The sequence below is a fragment of the Helianthus annuus genome, chromosome 16, assembly GCF_002127325.2.
Source record: "Helianthus annuus cultivar XRQ/B chromosome 16, HanXRQr2.0-SUNRISE, whole genome shotgun sequence".
Classification (NCBI taxonomy): domain Eukaryota; kingdom Viridiplantae; phylum Streptophyta; class Magnoliopsida; order Asterales; family Asteraceae; genus Helianthus; species Helianthus annuus.
In genome coordinates, this window is record NC_035448.2 from 104,008,607 (window position 1) to 104,030,491 (window position 21,885).

Consider the following 21,885-nt stretch of genomic DNA (forward strand, 5'->3'; position numbering starts at 1 on the left):
CAAACAGGTAGACACGAGATTACATGTTAATATTTGTCTATAACAGGTTAAATACCTGTTTACCTGTTAATACCCGTTAGTACACGATAAGAAATTAAATTAAATAAAACTCATCAGCCATGTGCGTGTGGGTTCCTTAATTCCTTTCTATTTTCATTCCTCATTCAATTCACAAAAAATAAAAGCCTAAACTCCCTCTATAACTCTCAGATAGCATGTCGTGTTCGTGTTAACAGGTAATTTTCGTGTATAACAGTCAAACAACCATGTTAACAGGTATTAACAGGTAATTTTCGTGTATATCGTGTCGTGTTCGTGTTTGAAAAAAAGAACACGATAAGTTATCATGTCGTGTTCGTGTATGGGATTTCGTGTATCGTGTCTTATCGTGTACGGGTATACACGATATGCCAGCCCTATGGATAAAGCACATCCGTTTAGCGTACCTATGGTTGTCCGACCGCTAGATCCACACAAGGATCCTTATCGCCCTCAAGAAAAAGGCGAAGAAGTACTTGGTCCAGAAGTACCGTACTTAAGCGCGATCGGTGCCCTTATGTATCTCGCAAATAACACAATACCTGACATTGCATTTGCAGTACATGTACTAGCGAGATACAGTTCGAATCCAACACGTAGACACTGGAATGGCGTAAAACATATATTCCGGTATATTTGTGGGACACAAGACTTAGGTCTTTTCTATCAGAAAGATCAAAAGTCCCAGCTTGTTGGGTACGCTGATGCCGGATATCTATCAGATCCTCACAAAGCAAAATCTCAGACAGGTTATGTATTCACATACGGTGGCACAACAATTTCTTGGAAGTCGACTAAGCAAACACTTACAACAACATCATCAAATCATGCCGAATTGATAACATTATATGATGCTGGTCGAGAATGCATGTGGTTGAGATCAACGATTAATCACATACAAGAAGCATGCGGATTAGAACAGATCAAGAAGGAGCCGACAATTATCTATGAAGACAACGCTGCTTGCATAGCTCAAATAAGAGAAGGATACATTAAAGGCGATCGAACAAAGCACATCTCACCAAAGTTCTTCTCAACATATGACTTGCAGAAAGAAGGGGAAATCGATGTTCATCAGATCAAGTCAAGTGAAAATCTAGCAGACCTGTTCACAAAATCTTTACCTAGAAGCCGTTTCGAGCAGTTATCACACAAGATCGGTCTTCGTAGATTAAAAGATATTTGTTGAATTCAGGGGGAGAATTATACACGCTGTACTCTTTTTCCCTTAACTAAGTTTTGTCCCACTGGGTTTTTTTAGTAAGGTTTTTAATGAGGCAGCATAGCTGATCCAGTAGTATCAGTTTATTTATTCAGGTCCTGAAGTACCTATTTAGCATCATCCTGAAGTATGTTGTTAAATTGTGTATAATTCTAAATGTCTGAGGGGGAGTGTTGTAAACCAGACATTTTAGGCCTAACCCATTACTTATGGGCTTTAGGGTTTATAATTATGTTCATCTCTATATATTGTAATGTTGAATAGAATGAAGATGAGAATTAAGTTTATCTCTATTTCTATTCGGTTTTTATCATATAACATTTTGTATGGGTTTACGAAACATTTTTATACTAAGATCTCATTAAGAATTAAAAGGTTATTAGTTTTACACGAAAACTATGAATACACATGGAGACAAAGTTAGGATACTAATGAAACAAAACAAATAAATCATTGTGGGGAGGGAAAGAAGATACTAACGAGTTTGAAAATGTTGTTTATGTACCTTTTATTATTAAAAACTAAATTTTCCTGACACAGGATGTTTCGGGTGATAGTATGGAAGATTGCACTTTAACCAAAAAAAAAAAAAAAAAAAAAAAAAACTCAGCACCAGCCGAGACTTTCGGTTCCACAGCTTAACCTAATATCTATATATACACACACATCGCCAGATTAACGTCTTCTCTGGTTCACGATTCTCTAACCAAACACCAAAACCCTAACCACTGCGTGCTCGCCGGAGAACGCAACGATTCCGTCCAGATGGATGCAATAAGAAAGCAGCTAGATGTGCTAATGGGAGCCAATCGTAACGGAGACGTAACAGAAGTCAATCGGAAGTACTACGATCGTGATGTCTGTCGTCTCTTCTTAGTCGGCCTTTGTCCGCACGAACTCTTTCAACTCACTGTAAGTGATACAAAACCCTAATTAATGTTATATTTGAAGAATAAACGGTTCGACACAAAGTAACTGAGTTATTTTTAGGGTTCTTATTGTTAATATTGCATACTATGTTACACGAATGATAAGAAGTTTAGTTTGTTTGAATATAATTTGAATGTGAAGCTATGTTTATTGAGTAATTCGTGGAAGCTAACAGCAATTTGTTAGAGTTAAGCAGTAGAATGTGAAATAGAAGAGTGTTAGGTATCTTTGGATAGCAAACCACAACCAAACAATCATATGCACAAAACAGAAATCAAGACGGAGAAAACGGAACGTCAGATTTACGTCTTTCGGTCGGTGTGACTGTGACCTACCTCTACGTGCTGCAACTAGCGGTATATTATTATTCAGGTTCTCAGGGAATTACGAGTACAGTACAGAGATTAGTTTTTATAAAGACTAATTCTAGGGTCAACTGTTGGAGTATTGAGAGAAATAGAAGCGTGCTAGGTATTTTTGGATAGCAAACCACAACAAAACAATCATGTATAAAACAGATATTACAATGGAGAAAACGGAACACTATATTTGCATGGTTCGGTGTGACTGTGACTTATGTCCACAGGCTGCAACTAGCGGTATATTATTATTATTCAGGTGTTCAGGGAATTACAATCACAGAGATTAGTATTTGTAAAGACTATTAATGTAGGGTCAACTGTTGGAGTATTGAGAGAAAAGTTAGAAGAGAATACAACTTTATTGTTTTATTTGGTGTATCACTGTTTTTCGTGAGACTGTAAAAAGATTAGCAGAGTTTGACCTGTTTTATGGATTTAATATCAATTGGTGTTGTAGTTTGGTATCAAGCATAGGAGAAGGAAGACTTAACCAATATCTGAGTATAAGGATTAATTGGAACTTTGGAATGTAAAAAAGAAAAATGATATTCTTAACAACGAATGTACTTATGAAGTTCATGTAGTTACATATTGATGTTGCATATTTTCATTTTACAGTCAATTTGTACATATGATTTCAGATATTTCCTTTTCTTTTGGTGACAAACTTTATGATGCTTACTCAATTTTATTTGTTTTTGAAACTCCAGAAAATGGACATGGGACCATGCCCAAAGGTTCACTCGTTTCAGCTGAGGAAAGAGTATCCTTTTTCTCACCCTTGTATTATCAACTTTTATTACATATTAATGGTTATTTTCTAGAAATGTCAAGAAGATGACATCTCAAGTTGGTGCACTTTATATGATTTTAAGATTTTTAGCCCATATGTTTTTATTTCTTGTTTGTTTTTTCTCTCAAGATTTATAATATATGTGAGATTTGAACAACTGAACATGGGGATTTTCATTATCAGTGTTACTTAACTGTAATCAGATACCAAGAAGCAAAGGCAAAAGGTGAAGACAATTATGATAGGGAATTGGAGGATGTTATAGACAGACTCATTGTTGAATGTGACAGAAAAATTGCTAGAGCTCTTAAACGTCTTAGTGAGGAGGATGCTAAAGCAGCTATTGCTATCTCTGTGTCAGAAGTTACACAGGTGAATTTTTTTTGTTGCGCGTTTTGTGGATTTCTTTTTATATATGTGCGTCTTTATGTCAGTTAATGTTTGCTTTATTTGCTGATTTGTGAAATTGCAGACGCCTGAGATTCTTGAGTTGTCAAAGCAGATAAAGGAGAAGCTGAAAGAAGCTGATCAATATGGTAAGCTTGGTCGATAGCAAATAACATTTCATCTTTTTTCTCTAAAAACATTACGCTTTCTTTAATAAATGTTACATTATTATAGTATTATTTCATGATGTGTGAACTATGTATTTATTTGTTTTAGATTTAGGAGTAGGTTTAGTGGGTGTGTGAGTTAGGCGTTCTATTAAAGATTGTTTCAGATGAACATATGCTACACTATTCTGTTTAAGACTATGCAGTTAATATTAATGATATATCAGTTATCGGTCCCCATGTAAAATATCGGTGTCAAATATCGGTCAGAATACCGGTACCGATATTATCGGCGATATGGGACCGATATTTGACTGATATATAACCAATTTTCCAGATATCAGTACCTTTCTTCTTAGTTCTACCATTCTTTATTCTTCTTATCGCTGCTATTAGTGTTTGTAAGTCTTAATTGTTAAGTTTTAAATGTTAGTGTTTCAAGTCTTAATCAGTTTCTACTTGCTACAATTGTTAGTGTTTTGCAGGTTGCAAAAGGTTAGTTTGTTAACGGTAGGAGAGTATACAGAATTGTTAGGGTTAAATTGCTATATATATATAAATTCTGCATGATATCAAAACTACCGATATTCCCCCGCGATAACCGATATCTCAAATATTGGTCCTTGACTGATATCCAGTTTTTATCTGCATTAACTGCATAGGTTTCAGATGATCAATATGACATACGTATATGTCTTTACTCCAGAGTTATCAAAAGCGCACGCTTTTGGCGCCTAGGCGAATTTTTTGAGCGATGCGCATTAATTGCGCTCCTGATTCCTAGGTAATTTTAGCGCACAGTTAATACTGAATTGCTGATAAATATTTTTTTTAATTCGTAAATTCCTGATGTTCTGGAGTATTTATAGGGAGATTTCCAGCGGATTATATCTCTAATAATCCGGATCTCAGTTTGAATTCTTCGATTAGTATATTTCTGATTTAATTCTACATGTTCCTGATAAATAGGGATATTATTTTTATAATTTGTAAACTCCTCATATTCTGTAGTGTATTTATTTCTGATTTGATATTGTTCCTATTCTTTACCAGCTGATTATTTCTGATTTAGTTCTGATTTTGCATACACAATGTAGTGTTTTTGTTTTCTATCTAACGACTTGACGGCAATCCGCGCGTTGCAAAATGTAAAACACCAACTTGTAACCTACAACACCACACGAAAAGACTTTTTACTCAAGATTATTCAGTTTGTGTTATCAAGATTATTCAGTTCTTTTGGCTTTCAAGTTTTACTCATTATTACTTTAGTGAACCTTTTGTTTTTGACTTTGAGCATTTTGGTTTTAAGTATTTTGTTATCAGATACTTTTTAAGTGCTATGAACATTTTGGTTTCAAGTATTTTGTTATCTGTGACTTTTTAAGTGCTAGTATGAACATTATTGTTTTGGTTTTGAGTACTTTATTCCCTTAATGAACTTTTTAATTTTTTTATTTAAGTGCGCTTTTTTTTTTCTCGGGCCTACGCTTTTTTTTGTGCCTATCGCCTAGGCCCTAATCGGAGCCTATGCGCCTAGAGTGCGCTTCGCGCCTTTAATAACTATGCTTTACTCATCATTCTCATATGTTATACTGTAGACCTTGAAGGGAAAACAGATATGAAGATTCGAGCCCTGGAGACGCTTGAAGAACTGAGAACTCAAAGAGCAGACAAACAGGTACGTTTGCTTTTCTAGACCTTTTCATTATCATAATTTTAGTGCAAATATGTAGATAAGTGTATTATTTTAGTTCTTCTCTGTGGTTTTTAAAGCGAAAAAAACAATTAGGTTTTAGTTGGTTACTTGGTTTAAAAAAGCGCGCCTAGGTGCGAGGCGACCTAAGGCGCATTGTGTACAAAAGGCGCGCTTTTTAGGGTAAAAATCGATCTGAGGCGCAGCTGAGGTGCGCACTTTTTGTACATGGCTTGTTTTTGTTCAGCTGAGTGTTGTACAACAGGCTTTTTTATGTTGTACATTTATGTTTTTTTTTTTCATTTTAAAACATATATAAAGCTTCTTAATTATAGCTAAATCATAGGTAGGGGATGCTAAAAACATATGGGATATGTAAAATAAATTATGTAATCACTTTGCGCCTTGCGTACGAAAAGCTCACCGCTTTTGTGCTTCGCTTTTAGACCGCGCCGCTTTTGTGCGCTTCACGCTTTTTTAAACCAAGATTGGTTAGTTCTTTGACTGTTTTCAAAGCTTTACTTCAGTTATATCATATATTTGAGCGTATCAAGAACTTTTTGCTGGACAATTCGTAAACAAACATATTTTTTATTTAAAACCAATGGGATAAAGATTTATGTAAAAGCTGTCTAGAGCTCTTATTTTCTCAATCCTTGTAAATAGTTAACTGTTTTTTTAGAAAGAGTAAGTACTACATATTAAAACAAATAAAGGTCACTAATAGTTTGTAGATTTGAGTATACAGGTAAATCGTTTTGTTGAATTCCATAATTTGTCTGGTCTTTTAACTGACAGGTGGTTTTTAATTATTATTATTATTATTATTATTATTATTATTATTTTTATTATTCTGAGTGGTTTTGTTTTTATTACCAGTCAATGCTCTTATTAGACGCATTTAACAAAGATCGAGCTTCCTTACCTTCACCTCTTCCAAACCCTCCATCATTGGCACCATTGCCCGTGCCTACTCCCGATGCTCGCACTCAAGAGTTGATTAACGAGAAGCTGAAAAAAGCAGAAGATCTTGGTAAGTTGAATTATTATTAAATTTTAAATCAATCAAATACAATTTATTGATTTTATTTTATAAAAGTAAGAGTAAAATGTCATCTTTGTCCCTGAGGTTTGGCCAGTTTTGCGACTTTCGTCCAAAGGTTTGTTTTTTCACAGCTGGATCCAAAATGTTTGAAATCTTACCATTTTTGGTATTTTTCATTATGCTAAATGCTTGTAAATAAAGCGAAAAAGACTGAATTGCCGTTTAAGTTAACAAAAAGAAAAAACGAAACTACCCTTGACTTAACAGAGATAAATAGATGGAGTTAGTGAGCTGGATGAAAATGGCAAGATTTCAAACAATTTGGATCCAGATGCGGAAAAACAAACCTTGGGACATAAGTCGCTAAACTGGCCAAATCTCAGGGACGAAAATGACATTTTACTAACACACACACACATATATATATGTGTGTGTACATATATTCATGTAAAAGTTAATGTATTTGCATCAAATTTAATATCTTTAGTTGGCTATTAAGTCTTGTCGTTAATGCTTTTATTTTTCTAGGGGAGCAAGGAATGTTGGATGAAGCACAAAAAGCACTTGAAGAGGCTGAAGCGCTAAAAAAGGTTAACCACTGTCTGATATTATTGTCATCTAGAGCTATGGTGTCAAAAGCGCAAAAAGCGCGCCTAGGCGCAGCGAGGCGCACCTATAGCGCCTGGTGGTAGCGTAGGCGCAAAAATGTTTTTTTTTTGTTGAAAAAACGGTGTTGAGGCGCAAAAAGGCGTGCGACTAGGCGCAAAAAACGTGCTGAGGCGCAGCGCATAAGCAGGAAACAAAAGGCAACGCACAAAAAACGAAACCGTGTGCGTGCAAAAACTGCCTCACGCGGGCCCGGAGCGGCATTCGTGTCCGCAGGACGTGCGGGCACGCATGAGTTCAACCAAATTCCTGCTCAGAAACTCATTTCTGCAACCCCCCCCCCCCCCCCCCCCTTCCCCCCCTCTCCCGGGGGGTGAGGCCGATGCGCCTTGCGTCTTTGACAACATAGATCTAGAGTAAAAGCTTTTTGGTTTATTTCTTTAATCATAAGAGCCCACTTGGCATTTTCCACAATGAAATATGATTGCGCACAAATGGAGCATGAATTGGCATTATCCATGTGTTTATATCATTTTAACTGTGTTAATTAGTTAGGTTGTACATTCATCCAAAAGCGCTACACAATGATTTTGTCTTGTTTTTTTTTGTATACTCAACCTGGATATTTTTTATATTATCTTGTTTTTGTAGCTTTCAATGCACTTGCCTCCTCGTGTGGAACCTGTTACAGACTCTTCCAAGTATACTGCTGCAGATGTGCGAGTTGTAAGTTCTTCACAATTTATGGTTTTTTGGCTTAGTTTATATCAAGGGCAGTAACTTTATCATGAATTTATATCTTTTTACTTATTAAAATGCTCACTGTTTAAAAATCTTGTCTTTCAGACTGATCAGAAGTTACGTGTCTGCGACATATGTGGAGCCTTTTTAAGTGTATACGACAGGTAAGCATGAATACCTTATTCAGTGAAAACTATTATTTAAAGAAGCATTATTTTAATAGATGATCAAGAACTAGTATTTAGAGTTTAAACTTTAAAGTAACTTCAGTGTTTGACATGGCGATTATACCTCCTTGTCACCAGCAGGCTTTTGGGCCCAGTTTTACGAGGATAAACTTTTGCTGCTAAAGAATGTGCGTTTTTATATTTCTGTACTATGCTTGCTTGTTGAATGTTGATCATTCTACTATTAGCTGAAAGAATTGTAGGACTGTTATATAATTATCTTTTTATTAGTTATGAATTGTGATGGTTATGTTTTATTTTATTTTATTTTTTGTTTTTATTTCACTTTCTAACCTGCTTCTCAGTGACCGCCGCTTAGCGGATCATTTTGGAGGAAAGCTTCATCTTGGCTATATGCAAATTCGTGAGAAGTTAGCTGATCTTCTGGTAATATGTTGATATATCATCTATTTTCATTTACGTTTTCAGGTTTTTGTTCTATGTTTGGCTAGATTTTGTGTATTGAAACACTCAAGTGTAATTTTTTTGCTATTACTATCTCAGGAAGAGAGAACCAATAAAAGGAAGGTCCCGGAAGATGACAGAAGGTAATTCTGCTTTTTCTTTATGTCCTCCGTTTGATGAATGAATAGTGTCTAATATGGTTAATTGATCACAGGAAAAATAAATTGTTCTAATAGTAAATTATTATAATTTTTTTGGAATAGCGTGTGGAGTACTATGCAGTTAATATCGGTCATCGGTCCCCATGTAAAATGTTGGTGTCAAATATCGGTACCAAACTACCAATATAACCGGTATATCACTGACATTTGATTGATATAACCGATATATCACTGAATTGTTAGTGTTAAATTGTTATATATATAAATTCTGCATGATATTAAAATTACCGATATTTCACCGCGATAACCAATATCTCAAATACCGGTCCTTCACCGATATCCGATGTTTAACCGCATTAACTGCACAGGTGGAGTATTTGGCTTTATCGTCAAGGCCAACAATTTATCGTGTCATTTATACCACTTTCAACCTAACAAATCAAGCTGAAAGTGCTCTTATTTTAAAGAACAACAGTTTTTATCTGTAACATGTTGACCGCTCATAAACAAAGTTTTATCCTTTCAAGACTATGAGGGTATTCTCGTCATTCTACTTGTTTCTGATGCAACAAGACAACCTGTATAAATAGAATACGATACTCAGGTGACCTATAAAGTAGCTTCAATAAATTGTTGACTTCAATGACAAGGGTTAAATACTTGGGTGACCGTCACATACATTAGTGTTTAATGCGTAACAATTTTAGTAAAAGAAATTTTAACCCGCTTGATATGTAAGCCAATATTTCATCTTGTTTTAACTCGTGCATTAGAGATGAAGCATAACCTGAATCAACCATTCATAAGTGAATGTAACAACCTTTTTGTTTTTATATTATGAGAATTTTTTTTTTTTGCTTAGATCAAAAGAACGAAGCAAGGATCTTGAACGAGAGGGCAGCAGAGATCGTGACCGAGCCGGTAGCCGTGACCGTGACCGTACACGTGATAGTGACCGTAGGAGTCGAGATCGTGATAGGCATCATGACCGTGGTCGTGGTTATGACCGCTATGACCGTGATAGAGAAAGAGACCGTGATTCAAGGAGCCGTCATAGATCACGCTCACGGTCTAGGGACCGTGTCAGGGATTATGATCGACCAAGGTTTGATTTTATTTCCTTTTACGTATTTTGCCACATCTTTTAACTAGGGGTATTCTTAAATCATTGGGATCGACCGGAACACTCAAACCGAATCAAGTTAACTGGTTTGGTCGGGTTGAGATCCAGACGGTTCAGTTCACAGTTTGGAACTTGTAAACGGATGCCAAAACCTAACTGTTAAACCGCAAACCAAATGGCATTTTCCACTCACTCAGCATGGCTGGTTTGGTTGTCATTTACTAAAACCATAGTTAGCGGGACGACTCAATTTATTTTTCGTCAAACCAGTGAACCGAACTTTGAACACTCATTATCTTTACTTTTACATGTGGATAACCGTTATTTTTTAATGGAATAATCGATTTTAATAATCCAAACTATTAGCCGTTGGCCGGCAATGATTCCAACTTCAAAAATAACCAGTGGTGGTCCCACCTTTTCAGATATTGTAAACTAATGAACCTTTACTAACAAAACCTTAATTTCTTCTTGTCCCCTTATCCTTTTCAGTTTAGTAAATGTACATTGGTTTACAGCTATGTTGTCAAAAGCGTTAGGCGCACTTAAGGCGCAAAGGTCTCGCCTGGAGCCTAGGCGCAAGGCGCAAAAAAAGGCGAGGGTTTTTTTAAGTAAGGCGCCGTAGTAAAAATTAAAGAAAATATATAATAGGCATAAAATTAATGGTTTTACACTGTTATAAGAATATAATGTAAAAAATCATAATATCCTTTTAGAATATGTACAACAATAATTAATGTTTGTAAAAATATCTAAGTGTTTATAACAAACTAAAACAAGGGTAAATTACACTTTTCGTCCTTTATGTTTGTATCAAATTGCAATGGATAACCTTTAACTTTAATAATTACATTCATAATCCTTTATTTGTAAAACTCACTACACCTTACGTCCTTTAATACTAACCAAATTAAAATTTCCAGTTAAATCTAAATATGTGCCTTGAACAAAAGGGTAAATTGGTAATTTCACTCATTTATGTAAAACCCTATCTCTTTAGTCTTCTCTCATACTCAGACATCATTCTCTCCCTCTTTTACTCTTTCTCCAGCCAACTTCCATCACCACCATCGTATCCCAACCACCACCACCAAATCCGTCCACCGCCCCACCACCACCATTGAATTGAGCCACCAGCGTCGGAAATTGATAACGGAAGGAAGCTGGAGCTTCGCCGCCGGAAGAACGGCGATTGTTTTTCTGATTTTCGTAAAACTGAAAGGCGACAGTTCTCCTGTTGAAACAATCCACCGACGGCGAAAGTTTTTCTGGTTTTCATAAAACTGAATTTACTTGGTTATTGATTTGGGGAAATTACTTAGTTGTTGATTGTAGAACTAAAGCTTGAGATCTGTCAAATTATCCTTGAAGTGGTGTGTAGGTTTGGCAATGGTGGTGTGTTGGATGAATCGAAATTATCACCAGGGCAAAAGGGCATATTTTTGTTGGGTTTATCAATTAAGATATTAGTGTTTGACTTGATTGGGATTTCGTTGTAGGTATGGAGGTTTCAGTTTGGGTTAGATAAATACGATGGTTCTTATTCATTATTTTATTTAGTGTTTGAATTTGTTTAAGAATAGATAAAGTAAGAGTATAAATATGGGTTAAATTTATGTATTGGTTAAGCAATCATAAGAGTGCAGTAAACAATTTTCTTTTCATCCTTTGTCCCTTTCAACGCAAACCTGCTGTTGAGTTTTGTGTTCTTGAGTTTTACTTAAGGCTCTTGATATTCATTATGATGGTTAGATTAGGCGTAATGGAGGTGGTGGCTCATGGTGGTGGTTAGGTCACGTTGTGGTGGGGGTGGTGCAGTTAGGTCAGATGGGTGGTTTTAGAGATGGTGGTGGTGGTTATATGTTGGATAAGAGGAAAGATTAAGTTTTAAATATTGTTTTTTTTGTATATATTAAACTATTTTATACTTTATAATAGAATAGTAAAAAGACTAAATTACCCTTATATGACCTGACTTAACTGAAAAATTTAACCAGGTTAGTGTTAAAGGACGTAGAGTGTAATTGTTTTCCAAATAAAGGATCGTGACTGTAATTATTAAAGTTAAAGGTCATCCATTGCAATCCGATACAAACATAAAGGACGAAAAGTGTAATTTATCCCTAAAACAATTTAAAGATCTTTAGTTGGGCCACCCATCTATTCTATAAAATATTTTAGTTATTTAAAACAAAGGCTGGCCCAATACCATCTACACATAATCTACAAAAGGCAGCCCATCAATTTTATTGAATTAGGGTTTCGTATCAAAAAGAGCAGCCGACACCAGTCCGCCACATTGCTGGTCGGCCACAATACTCTAGAGTTTAACCAGGCAGTCTTCAAGAAGTTGCTAAACCAGGTTCCTAACTATCTACCCTCTCTAAATTAACGTTTCAGGCCGTCCCTTCTTGTTTAAGGCGGTTTTTTTTCGGTTTAGGGTAGCTTTTTTGCGCCTGCGCCCAGCTCCAGGTGAGCGCCTGAGTGCGTTTTTTGAAAAAAGACGCCGATTTGCGCCTAACTCTCCACCAGGCGGTTTAGCTGCGCCTCACTACGCCTAGGCGCGCGCCTAGCTCGCTTTTGACAACATAGGTTTACAATATATGAAAGGTGGGACCACCACTGGTTATTTTTTAAGTTGGTACCGTCGCCGGCCAACGACTAATAGTTAGGATTATTAAAATCCATTATTCCTTTTTTAATTATCTTATTATTTTGTGGTTAATAATTTAACTTTAAGATAAAACTATTAAGAATGCTGTAAGGTAACTTTCAACCTATTTGACACAATTTGTTTACGGCTTAACTTTTTAATTCAAACTGTCGATGGTAATAAACCGAATATAATTAATCACAAGTCATTTTTTCCGACGCCTTTTTAGTTCTTTTTGTGCTTCTTGATGGCCAAAAAATTGGATCTCCTATAATGATAATAGCCAATCTCTATAGTTTTTTCGCCATACTATTTTCACAATAGGAAGTGAACAGGTTGAAGTTTTAATTTCAGAGTTAATTTTGAACTCATGTGCAGGCGTTATGACCGGTACTAGCAATGAAGCTGGTGAAAGAGAAGGTTTTCTTTTCATGTTCTTGCACATTTTTTTGGGTCGGTTCATGGAGTCTTAACGTCAGATTTACTAGTGGGTCTAATTGGTGCTAGAACAGACTTATCTTCTTTGTATTTGTTATCATTTTGGGGTTTTCTTGATGTTTGCTAGAAAGGAATTCATGCGGATGTTATTGATGTGTTTAAGCCAATTTATGTAGATTTCATAATGGAAAACAACCATTGTTATTGACTAAATGTTTAAAGTGTACGATGTGTTAGTATAAATCTAATCTGACTTATAATAAAAGACTCTAAATAATGCCACATGTCATTCTCTTCTTAAACCTCAAAATTTTTATTTATATTTGTTTAATAAATTTTTTTAATATTAATTAATAATCAATATATAGATATCACTTATTTTTATCCTTATCTTTATCTAAAACTAATAAATAACTTTAATTTTGCAATTTAGACTTTTTTTTTTACTTTTAACGCTAAGTTTTACATCTTTTGCAATTTAATCCCAACTTTTTTTTTTCTTTTCAATTTTGGTTCTTCATAGTTTTCATCTTTTCTAAGTTTTTCGCTTCGTTCTAAATTTTGTGAGTTAATGCACCGCAACGTGCGTGTGGGGTTCAACATCTTTTCGAATATTTTTTTTCTCGTTTGACTGGCCCATCGCGTCACATCTATTTTTTTTTTTGCGTTTGACAAGTTCGGCCAACACGCGGGTCCTGGATGGTCTTAGTTATTTTTTGCTATGTTTTACGTTTCAGTTTAATTTTTCAGCAACAAGCGTGCGTGATTCAAAGATTTTACGTCTACTTTTCGCTCGGCGTTATTGTATTCCCGTTTTTATTTATTTTGTTTTTATGAGCTTTTCCGGTATTGGTGGTTGCTGACAATAGTATAGTATTACTACTACTTAACACAGTTTTATGACAACCGATGCAACGCAGGGGGCTTAATACTTAATGTAGGCGATTTCATCTATAGTCCATATATTTTTAAAATTACATTTTTTAGTACTTAACACAGTTTTATGACACAGTTTTATTTAGTACTTGATATTGTTAAATATTATTTTTAGAGAAAAATGCTCGGATAGTCCTTGTGGTTTGCTCAAATTTCATCTATAATCCATATATTTTTAAAATTACATTTATAGTCTTCAACTTTTGTACATTCGTTCTCAGATAGTGCATGACGTGAATGAGGGTTGGTTCTCTCAGTTGAAGTAGGTGTAAAATAACTAAAATACCCTTACTAAAAAAATTACATAACATATATAATTAAGTGGGACCCCTTTCTCTCTTCATAAAACCAGACCATAACCACCTAGGGCTGTTTAGAAAGCTCATGGCTTGGAGCTCGCTTGATTTAGCTCGGAAAAAATTCGCTCGATATAGCTCGGTTTGAAAGTGAGCCGAGCCGGCTCGCCTTGTTTAGAAGGTGAATCTAGCTCGGCTCGTAACGAGCCAAATTGGCTCAGTTTGGCTCGCTTGTTAGCTCGGCTCAGATCATTTACTTATAATATATTTTATTTTTATATATATTATAATATATTAAGAAAAAACCAATTATTTTTTACATGTATTTAGGTTTGTAATTTGATATCTATGACGTATTTAAATGTTGATTACTATGTTAATGAGCTAATATTGTATTTTGTCGAAATTTAAAACCACATCCTGTTGTCATACACATTTCCGCTTGTTTACATGTATTTAGGTTTGTAATTGGCTCGATTTGGCTCGCTTGTTACCACAAAGAATAGTAGTGGCTGCTACCATTCGCTTTCTGCCAAACACATTTCCGGGCTGCAGGCATGCGCGGGGCGCAGATAGCGGCAATAGGAATGTTTAATTTATGCTCGGAATACGGCACACAATAGCGTGGTTCAAAACCGCATCCTGTTGTCATACAAGTGGAATTGACACTTTGACTTCAGTGACCAAACCACAGCGGTCAGCTGACCGCCCAACGCACAACTGCCCAGCCCACATGCATAAAAGCTGGTAGGCAGACTGTCACACCCCCAAAATCCACAAGCGGAGTATCACCGCATGGAGGCGTGACATGACCAAGATCAAGCCACCAATCATATTGAACAATGGATTTAAAATAGATAAAATCCAACCACGCAATATAATTGGTGTTCAAAAGCTAGTTAACCTAGTTCAAATTAAACAGCGGAAGCATAAGACGTAAAACCAAAACATAAGTTTAATAAGTTCATAAAGTTTAAATGTTTAACATGGAACTCTACAGTCCATGTCTCACAACGACCACGTCTCCTCGTGCAAGCTCCATAAGTACCTAACGACCTACAAGGCATGTAACAAGGAGTCAACAACAAAGTTGAGCGAGTTCACAATTGGTTGTTTAGTTTTAGAAGTTTGTTTTAGAAACCATAAGTTTTTTTGTAAACCGCAAGTTAACCAGTATCTTTGTTTTTCCCCAAACCATACCCATGATCGGTGGGGGCTTCCCCATGTGAACCACTAGACCGTTACCATATCGACAACTGACAAAAGTAAGTTGTGCCCTAAGTCAATGTCTATCATCATTGACTGAGTGCCCAGATCCATTAGTACACGCCCCTCCTACCGGCACGGTGTGAGGCTTGTCAACCATAATAGCGCTATTAACTAATGACCCGCTCGCCATTGGCCCGGCGATTAAGTCGATATAAAAACGAGGGACTTAATGATAGAGTTTTTGTCTAGTAAGTTTTAAGGTTGTTGTCCTACCTAAGGAGGACGAACGTACATATTCTACCCAAGGAGAATACGTAGGATTAATATTGGCATCCTACCTATGGAGGATGGCGGTACATATCCTACCTAAGGAGGATATGCAGGTTCCGTTTTAGTTCTTTAAACCATTCCCAAACCACCGGGAACCCCATGCCTTGTAGAGAGTGTGAACTCACATTAGTTTGCTCGGTTAGATTAGTTACTCTAATAATCAGAAATCAAGCCCGTCCTAATAAGGTACAGATAACAATCAGTTTTTCGTGTACGAATAACACGTATCCTACATACGGTTTATCTACTCACTACTTCTATCACATACCACACAATACAAATGTCACACCCTGACTTTTGTGGAAAGATCATAGTTAAAAATACACTTGTAACACTTGTTAGAAAATATTTTCTATGTGTTGGAATTTTTTAGAAAATTTCGCCATAGTTTCCTTTGTAAATGGAGGAGTCCATGCTAATAAGCATATCATTTTCTTTTCCAAAAATCATTCAACAATCAACAACAATTTACCAAGAGCAAACTATTCCATTTACAAGCCAACATGAACTTGATGTCTCATAAAAACGCGTAGTAACTTGGTGTGACGTTTAGTGGGTTTAGTTACCCTCCAAGTGTGTTTACTTTATTTAAAATCTCATTCTCGGGATTTTAGATGTTCACAACTTGTGAACATACTTTACAAAAATATTTATTTACAACATTTTTCATGTGTCACTAGTATCCATATGCTTACTTTATTTCCAAAAATAGTGTAAGGATCATGATCTTTCAAAGACCGTCTTTTAAACTTGGTTTATTTAGGAAAAATCATTCACAAGTTTAGATCTACAAGATCACTAGTTCACTTGGTTTATTATTTTTCAAGAAAAATCATTTTTCTTTCAAGTTCATGTTTAGACTAGAAGATGATTATTTCATGAAAGCACATAATCATCTCTAACTTGTTAAACCATGTTTTTAATCATTCTCTAACAGGTTCCATATGATGATCAACCATCATATCACTAGTAATCATCAAGCAAACATCAACATATACCAAACAACATCATACTAATAATATTACATCATCTTTCATCTTATTTAAGCTTATGTTTCATGATTCAAGATTCAAGTCTTTTAGTGTTCATATATTTCATCATGATATATCTATTAACCACTAAAAACATGAAGTAAATAAGGATTAACAAGAAGCTTACAACTAGCTTAAAGCTAGGGAAGATCAAGAAGCAAAAGTGGAGGATAATAGCAAACGAAGGTGGTCCTTCAAGTTCCGTGAGCACCGAGCTTCGTTAATCACCTTTGTGCACCTTGAGATGGCCTTGGATCACTTGAATGGGAATCGAAAATGGGTGTGGTGTAAGAGGGGTGTTCGGTCGAAGGTTATGGAGGAGGGAGGGAAGAAAATGTTGTGTTGATGAAGATGTTGCTTAAGAGTTCTTATAATCCAAAATTCCAATATCCAAAGGGTAAGATGTTCCCCATAGTACAACCATATCAAATCAAGATCTAATGGAAGATTATATAGAGATTTTGAAAGATTTACAAGTCTTGGGGTGGGGTCCCTTTTTGGGGCCGGTTATAACAGGGGGGGGGTTAAATGAAAATTATTGTGGTAGGGGGGGGGGTAATTAGTAGGGTGTTAAGTGTAAGTCTTGAGTTTAGTGTGTTACATGAATTATGTAATATGTTTAAGTGTTTGGGAACTAATACTAGCTCAGAAAAAGTGAAACAATGTTTTTAACAATATTTTTTTTGTGTTCCGGGTAATGTCCGGTTGTTCGGTTAGATACCGTTCCGTTAAAGTGCTAAGTTGTTCCGTATAGTGTCCTTTATGTATCTTTTTGTAACACTTTTAATTCCCAACACTTAGGAAAACACTCAGGACCATTTAGTCAATTTTCTGCACAAGACTAGTATGTTAAAAAGCACATGTAAGTATGACGCAGTAATCAGAAAGCAGTTAAGTAATTCAACACAGTCATTAAGCACTTAATTAATATTGATTAATCGTACGGATACATGTAATTATGAGGGTTGTCACATTCCCCCCTGTTAAGAAAATTTCGTCCCGAAATTTAGCGCGTGGTTATTGAGGAAGCTAGTTAAGTTGCGTGGTTTCCTGGTTTTCCTGGGGTGTCACATCATCCCCCCGTTGGTTTGGAATTTTGTCCCGAAATTCTGCAGTAGCTTCAGCCTCAGTAGTGGTTGCACTTTTACTAAACAACTGGGGATACTTGAGTTTCATTTGGTCTTCTCGTTCCCAGGTATACTCTAGGCCACGACGGGAATTCCAACAAACTCGAACAAGAGGTATTCTGGTACGCTTGAGAACTTTAACATCTCAATCAGTAATCTCTTCTGGTTCCTCGATGAATCCCAGCTGATCGTCGATAGTGAGCTCCTTGAGAGGTACTATGAGGGTCTCATCTGACGGACACTTCTTCAGATTCGACACATGGAAAACCTTGTGAATTCCGCTGAGTTCTGCCGGTAGATTCAGCTTGTAGGCCACCTTGCCAATCTTCTCAATGATTTCGAAGGGTCCAACATATCGCGGGTTGAGTTTGCCTCGTTTGCCAAAACGAACTACAGCTTTCCAAGGTGAGACTTTAAGTAGCATTCGATCCCCAACCTGGAACTCGAGTGGTTTCCTTCGCTTATCAGCATAGCTTTTCTGACGGTCACGAGCTGCCGCCATTCGTTGTCGTATTTGAGCAATCCTCCCGGTTGTATCTACTACAAGTTCTGGGCCTGTGATTTAACTGTCGCCAACCTCTGCCCAACAAAGAGGTGATCGGCACTTCCGTCCGTACAATGCCTCGAACGGAGCGGCCTGGATACTGGTGTGGTAACTGTTGTTATACGAAAACTCCACTAACGGGAGGTGTTTTTCCCAACCATTACCAAAGTCGATTACACATGCCCTAAGCATGTCTTTAAGGGTTTGGATGGTGCGTTCAGATTGCCCATCCGTCTACGGATGATATGCCGTGCTCATGTCTAATCGAGAACCAAAGGACTTGTGCATAGCTCGCCACAATTCAGATGTAAAACGTGAGTCACGATCAGAAATGATGGAGGTTGGCACTCCGTGCCTTGATACTACTTCCTTTAGGTAGACGTCTGCTAGAGTGGAAAACTTATCCGTTTCCTTGATAGCCAGAAAATGTGCAGACTTGGTCAGTCGATCCACGATCACCCAAATGGTGTCATTTCCGCATTGAGATCTAGGCAGACCAGTAACGAAATCCATGGAAATTTGCTCCCATTTCTATTTAGGTATCTCTAGTTGTTGAAGTGGGCCTGATGGTTTCTGGTATTCGACCTTGACCCTAGCACAAGTCAAGCATTTACTAACGTAGGTTGCTATGTTGGCTTTCATACCAGGCCACCAGTATGTAGTCTTTAGGTCGTGGCACATCTTATCCGAACCAGGATGTACTGAGTAACGAGACTTGTGCGCTTCATCCATCACAAGTTCGCGTAAGTTTCCGTAAAGTGGGACCCAGATGCACCCTGTTACATAGTAGGCGCCGTCTTCCTTTTGTTCTAGCCGCTGCCTCGATCCTCGTAAGGACTCAGCCCTGATGTTCTCTGCTTTCAACGCTTCAACCTGAGCATCTTGTATTTGAGCGGGAAGGCTAGAGTGAATGGTACACGCTTAGGTGTAGAATCCTTTCGACTGAGGGCGTCAGCCACAACATTGGCCTTGCCCGGATGATATTTGATAGCGCATTCATAATCGTTCAAGAACTCGACCCATCGGCGTTGTCGCATGTTTAACTCCTTTTGCTTGAAGATATGCTCGAGACTCCTGTGATCGGTGTAAATGGTGCACCTGGTACCGTACAGGTAATGTCTCCATATCTTAAGTGCGAAAACAACCGCTCCCAATTCCAAGTCGTGTGTAGTGTAGTTCCTTTCGTGAACTTTAAGTTGGCGCGATGCGTAGGCAATGACCTTGTCACGTTGCATCAACACGCAACCAAGTCCTTGGATGGAAGCGTCGCAGTAAACCACAAAATCATTTGTGCCTTCAGGCAATAAGAGGATAGGCGCGCTACAAAGTCTGTCTTTCAAGTGCTGAAATGCGAACTCCTGTGCATCACCCCAACGATAGGTGACACCCTTCTGAGTCAGTGAAGTGAGAGGTTGCGCAATCTTTGAGAAATCCTTGATAAACCTTCTATAATATCCTGCCAAACCCAAGAATTGGCGGATTTCTATTGGTGTAAGGGGTGCAGGCCAGTTCTTGATTGAGTCAACCTTGGATGGATCCACATGAATTCCATCCTTGTTTACCACGTGGCCTAGAAAATGGACTTCGCGAAGCCAGAAGTCACATTTCAAAAATTTGGCATATAACTGCTCTGCTCGAAAGAGTTCCAAAATAAGTCTCAGGTGTCGTTCGTGTTCCTCCTGACTCTTAGAATAGATCAGGATGCCGTCGATGAATACAATAACAAACTTATCCAGGTAAGTCTTGCATACTCTGTTCATGAGATCCATGAAGACTGCAGATGCATTCGTCAATTCGAAAGGCATAACCAGAAACTCGTAATGTCCATACCGAGTCCTGAATGCTGTCTTAGAGATATCCTCGTCTCGGACTCTCAGTTGATGGTAGCCTGACCTCAGATCAATCTTTGAGTAGAAGCTCGACCCTTGAAACTGGTCGAATAAGTCATCAATGCGTGGGAGAGGATAACGATTCTTTACGGTTACCTAGTTGAGTTCGCGGTAGTCAATACACATTCTGAAGGTCCCGTCTTTCTTCTTCACGAATAACACCGGAGCTCCCCAAGACGAAGAGCTAGGACGTATAAAACCCTTTTCTAAGAGTTCTTGTAGCTGCGTGGACAGTTCTTCAAGTTCTGATGGAGCTAGACGATAAGGTGCTCGAGCTATGTGTCACACACTGGCTTTTGCGGAAGCGTGGATTACTTTGGTGTGACTTCTTAATACCATAGCAACAATCATAACAATGCTATATGATAAAACACAAGATATTCATTCATTCATTAAGTTAAAAATACCAAAACGACATTGTTTGAAAATGTTGACACATAAAGTAAGTTACAACCATGACATAAATAACAGAGTTCATAAAGACTCATCAAAAGTACGTAAATAAAAACCAAGTTTAGAATTGTGTATCCCGTCCAGGAAAGGGATCCACCTCCTAAACTCAACCATTCGGATGACATCTTTATTCACTACACAACCTTGACACAATGCATACTCCGCCAGATCCACTAATTTCCTGAAATACATGTAGTTTGAAAAATCAACAAAAGTTGAGCGAGTTCATGTGTGTGTAAGTGTGTAAAACCTTTAAAAATATGTCTGTAAGTATGAAAATCCCTAATATGTCTGTAAGTATGAAAATCCCTGGTATGTAGCAATTAAGGAAAATTGATCACCAATGGGTTGCAAAGCCAATGGTATGTGTGAAAATGGTGCAGGAAGACTCAAACCTAGCAAATTTGTCTCCGGTATGAAGACATAGTCACCACTATGGGCCGCCCCGGCCTCACGGGTGTGGGCTCGCTACACCCAAATAGATCTATCATTCATGTCCCTTGGCCCTACGATGAGGATTAATGGCCTTAAGTGTTATGACCACCACACACATGATCACGTAGTAAAAACCCTCCCTAAGCTAACCATACCATGTAAATAAAAGTCTGTAATAATTGTAACATGTATTTCACCCCTGAAGTATAACACTGAAAACAGTTAAGAGAAAAAGGGGACATGAACTCACTGAAGTGCTTCTCCTGTATCGTAACGTCAATCTCAACTTGATCAGCTACTTGGCGACCTACAACGTACTAATGTCTATTAGACGAACGGGCCGTGCCTTGGCTTAGGGTTTAGTGTTTCGAGTTGCGTTACTTTGATATTATTCCAGGTTTGTGACCTCTTGTTAAAATAATAATAATTACTTTAACTTAAATTCTGTTTTAGGGATAATATTTAGACAACTATTTCGTATCCGCACTTCTCAAGTATTTTATATGTGTATTTCCTTCCCAAGGATGGGGGTATTTATACATGTACATTTGTAATTCCGAAAAATATATTTTAAGCCCCACTTAGAGAAATATATTTAAATTATTTGTCTAAAGCATCTTAATCCAAAATATATATATTT

At 37.1% G+C, this 21,885-nt stretch overlaps 1 protein-coding gene across 1 annotated transcript; it reads left to right on the forward strand.

The window, feature by feature from the left end:
• The first annotated feature begins 1,923 nt into the window (after positions 1 to 1,923).
• On the forward strand, positions 1,924 to 13,208 carry LOC110935951 (putative RNA-binding protein Luc7-like 1). Its single transcript, XM_022178295.2, has 13 exons — positions 1,924 to 2,173; positions 3,264 to 3,316; positions 3,550 to 3,718; positions 3,819 to 3,882; positions 5,502 to 5,581; positions 6,476 to 6,629; positions 7,170 to 7,231; positions 7,899 to 7,973; positions 8,094 to 8,152; positions 8,521 to 8,602; positions 8,720 to 8,763; positions 9,644 to 9,886; positions 12,936 to 13,208. Exons 1-13 carry the CDS (start codon positions 2,027 to 2,029, stop codon positions 12,952 to 12,954), a joined length of 1,251 nt encoding a protein of 416 aa, XP_022033987.1. The 5' UTR covers positions 1,924 to 2,026; the 3' UTR covers positions 12,955 to 13,208.
• The last annotated feature ends 8,677 nt before the right edge of the window (positions 13,209 to 21,885 follow it).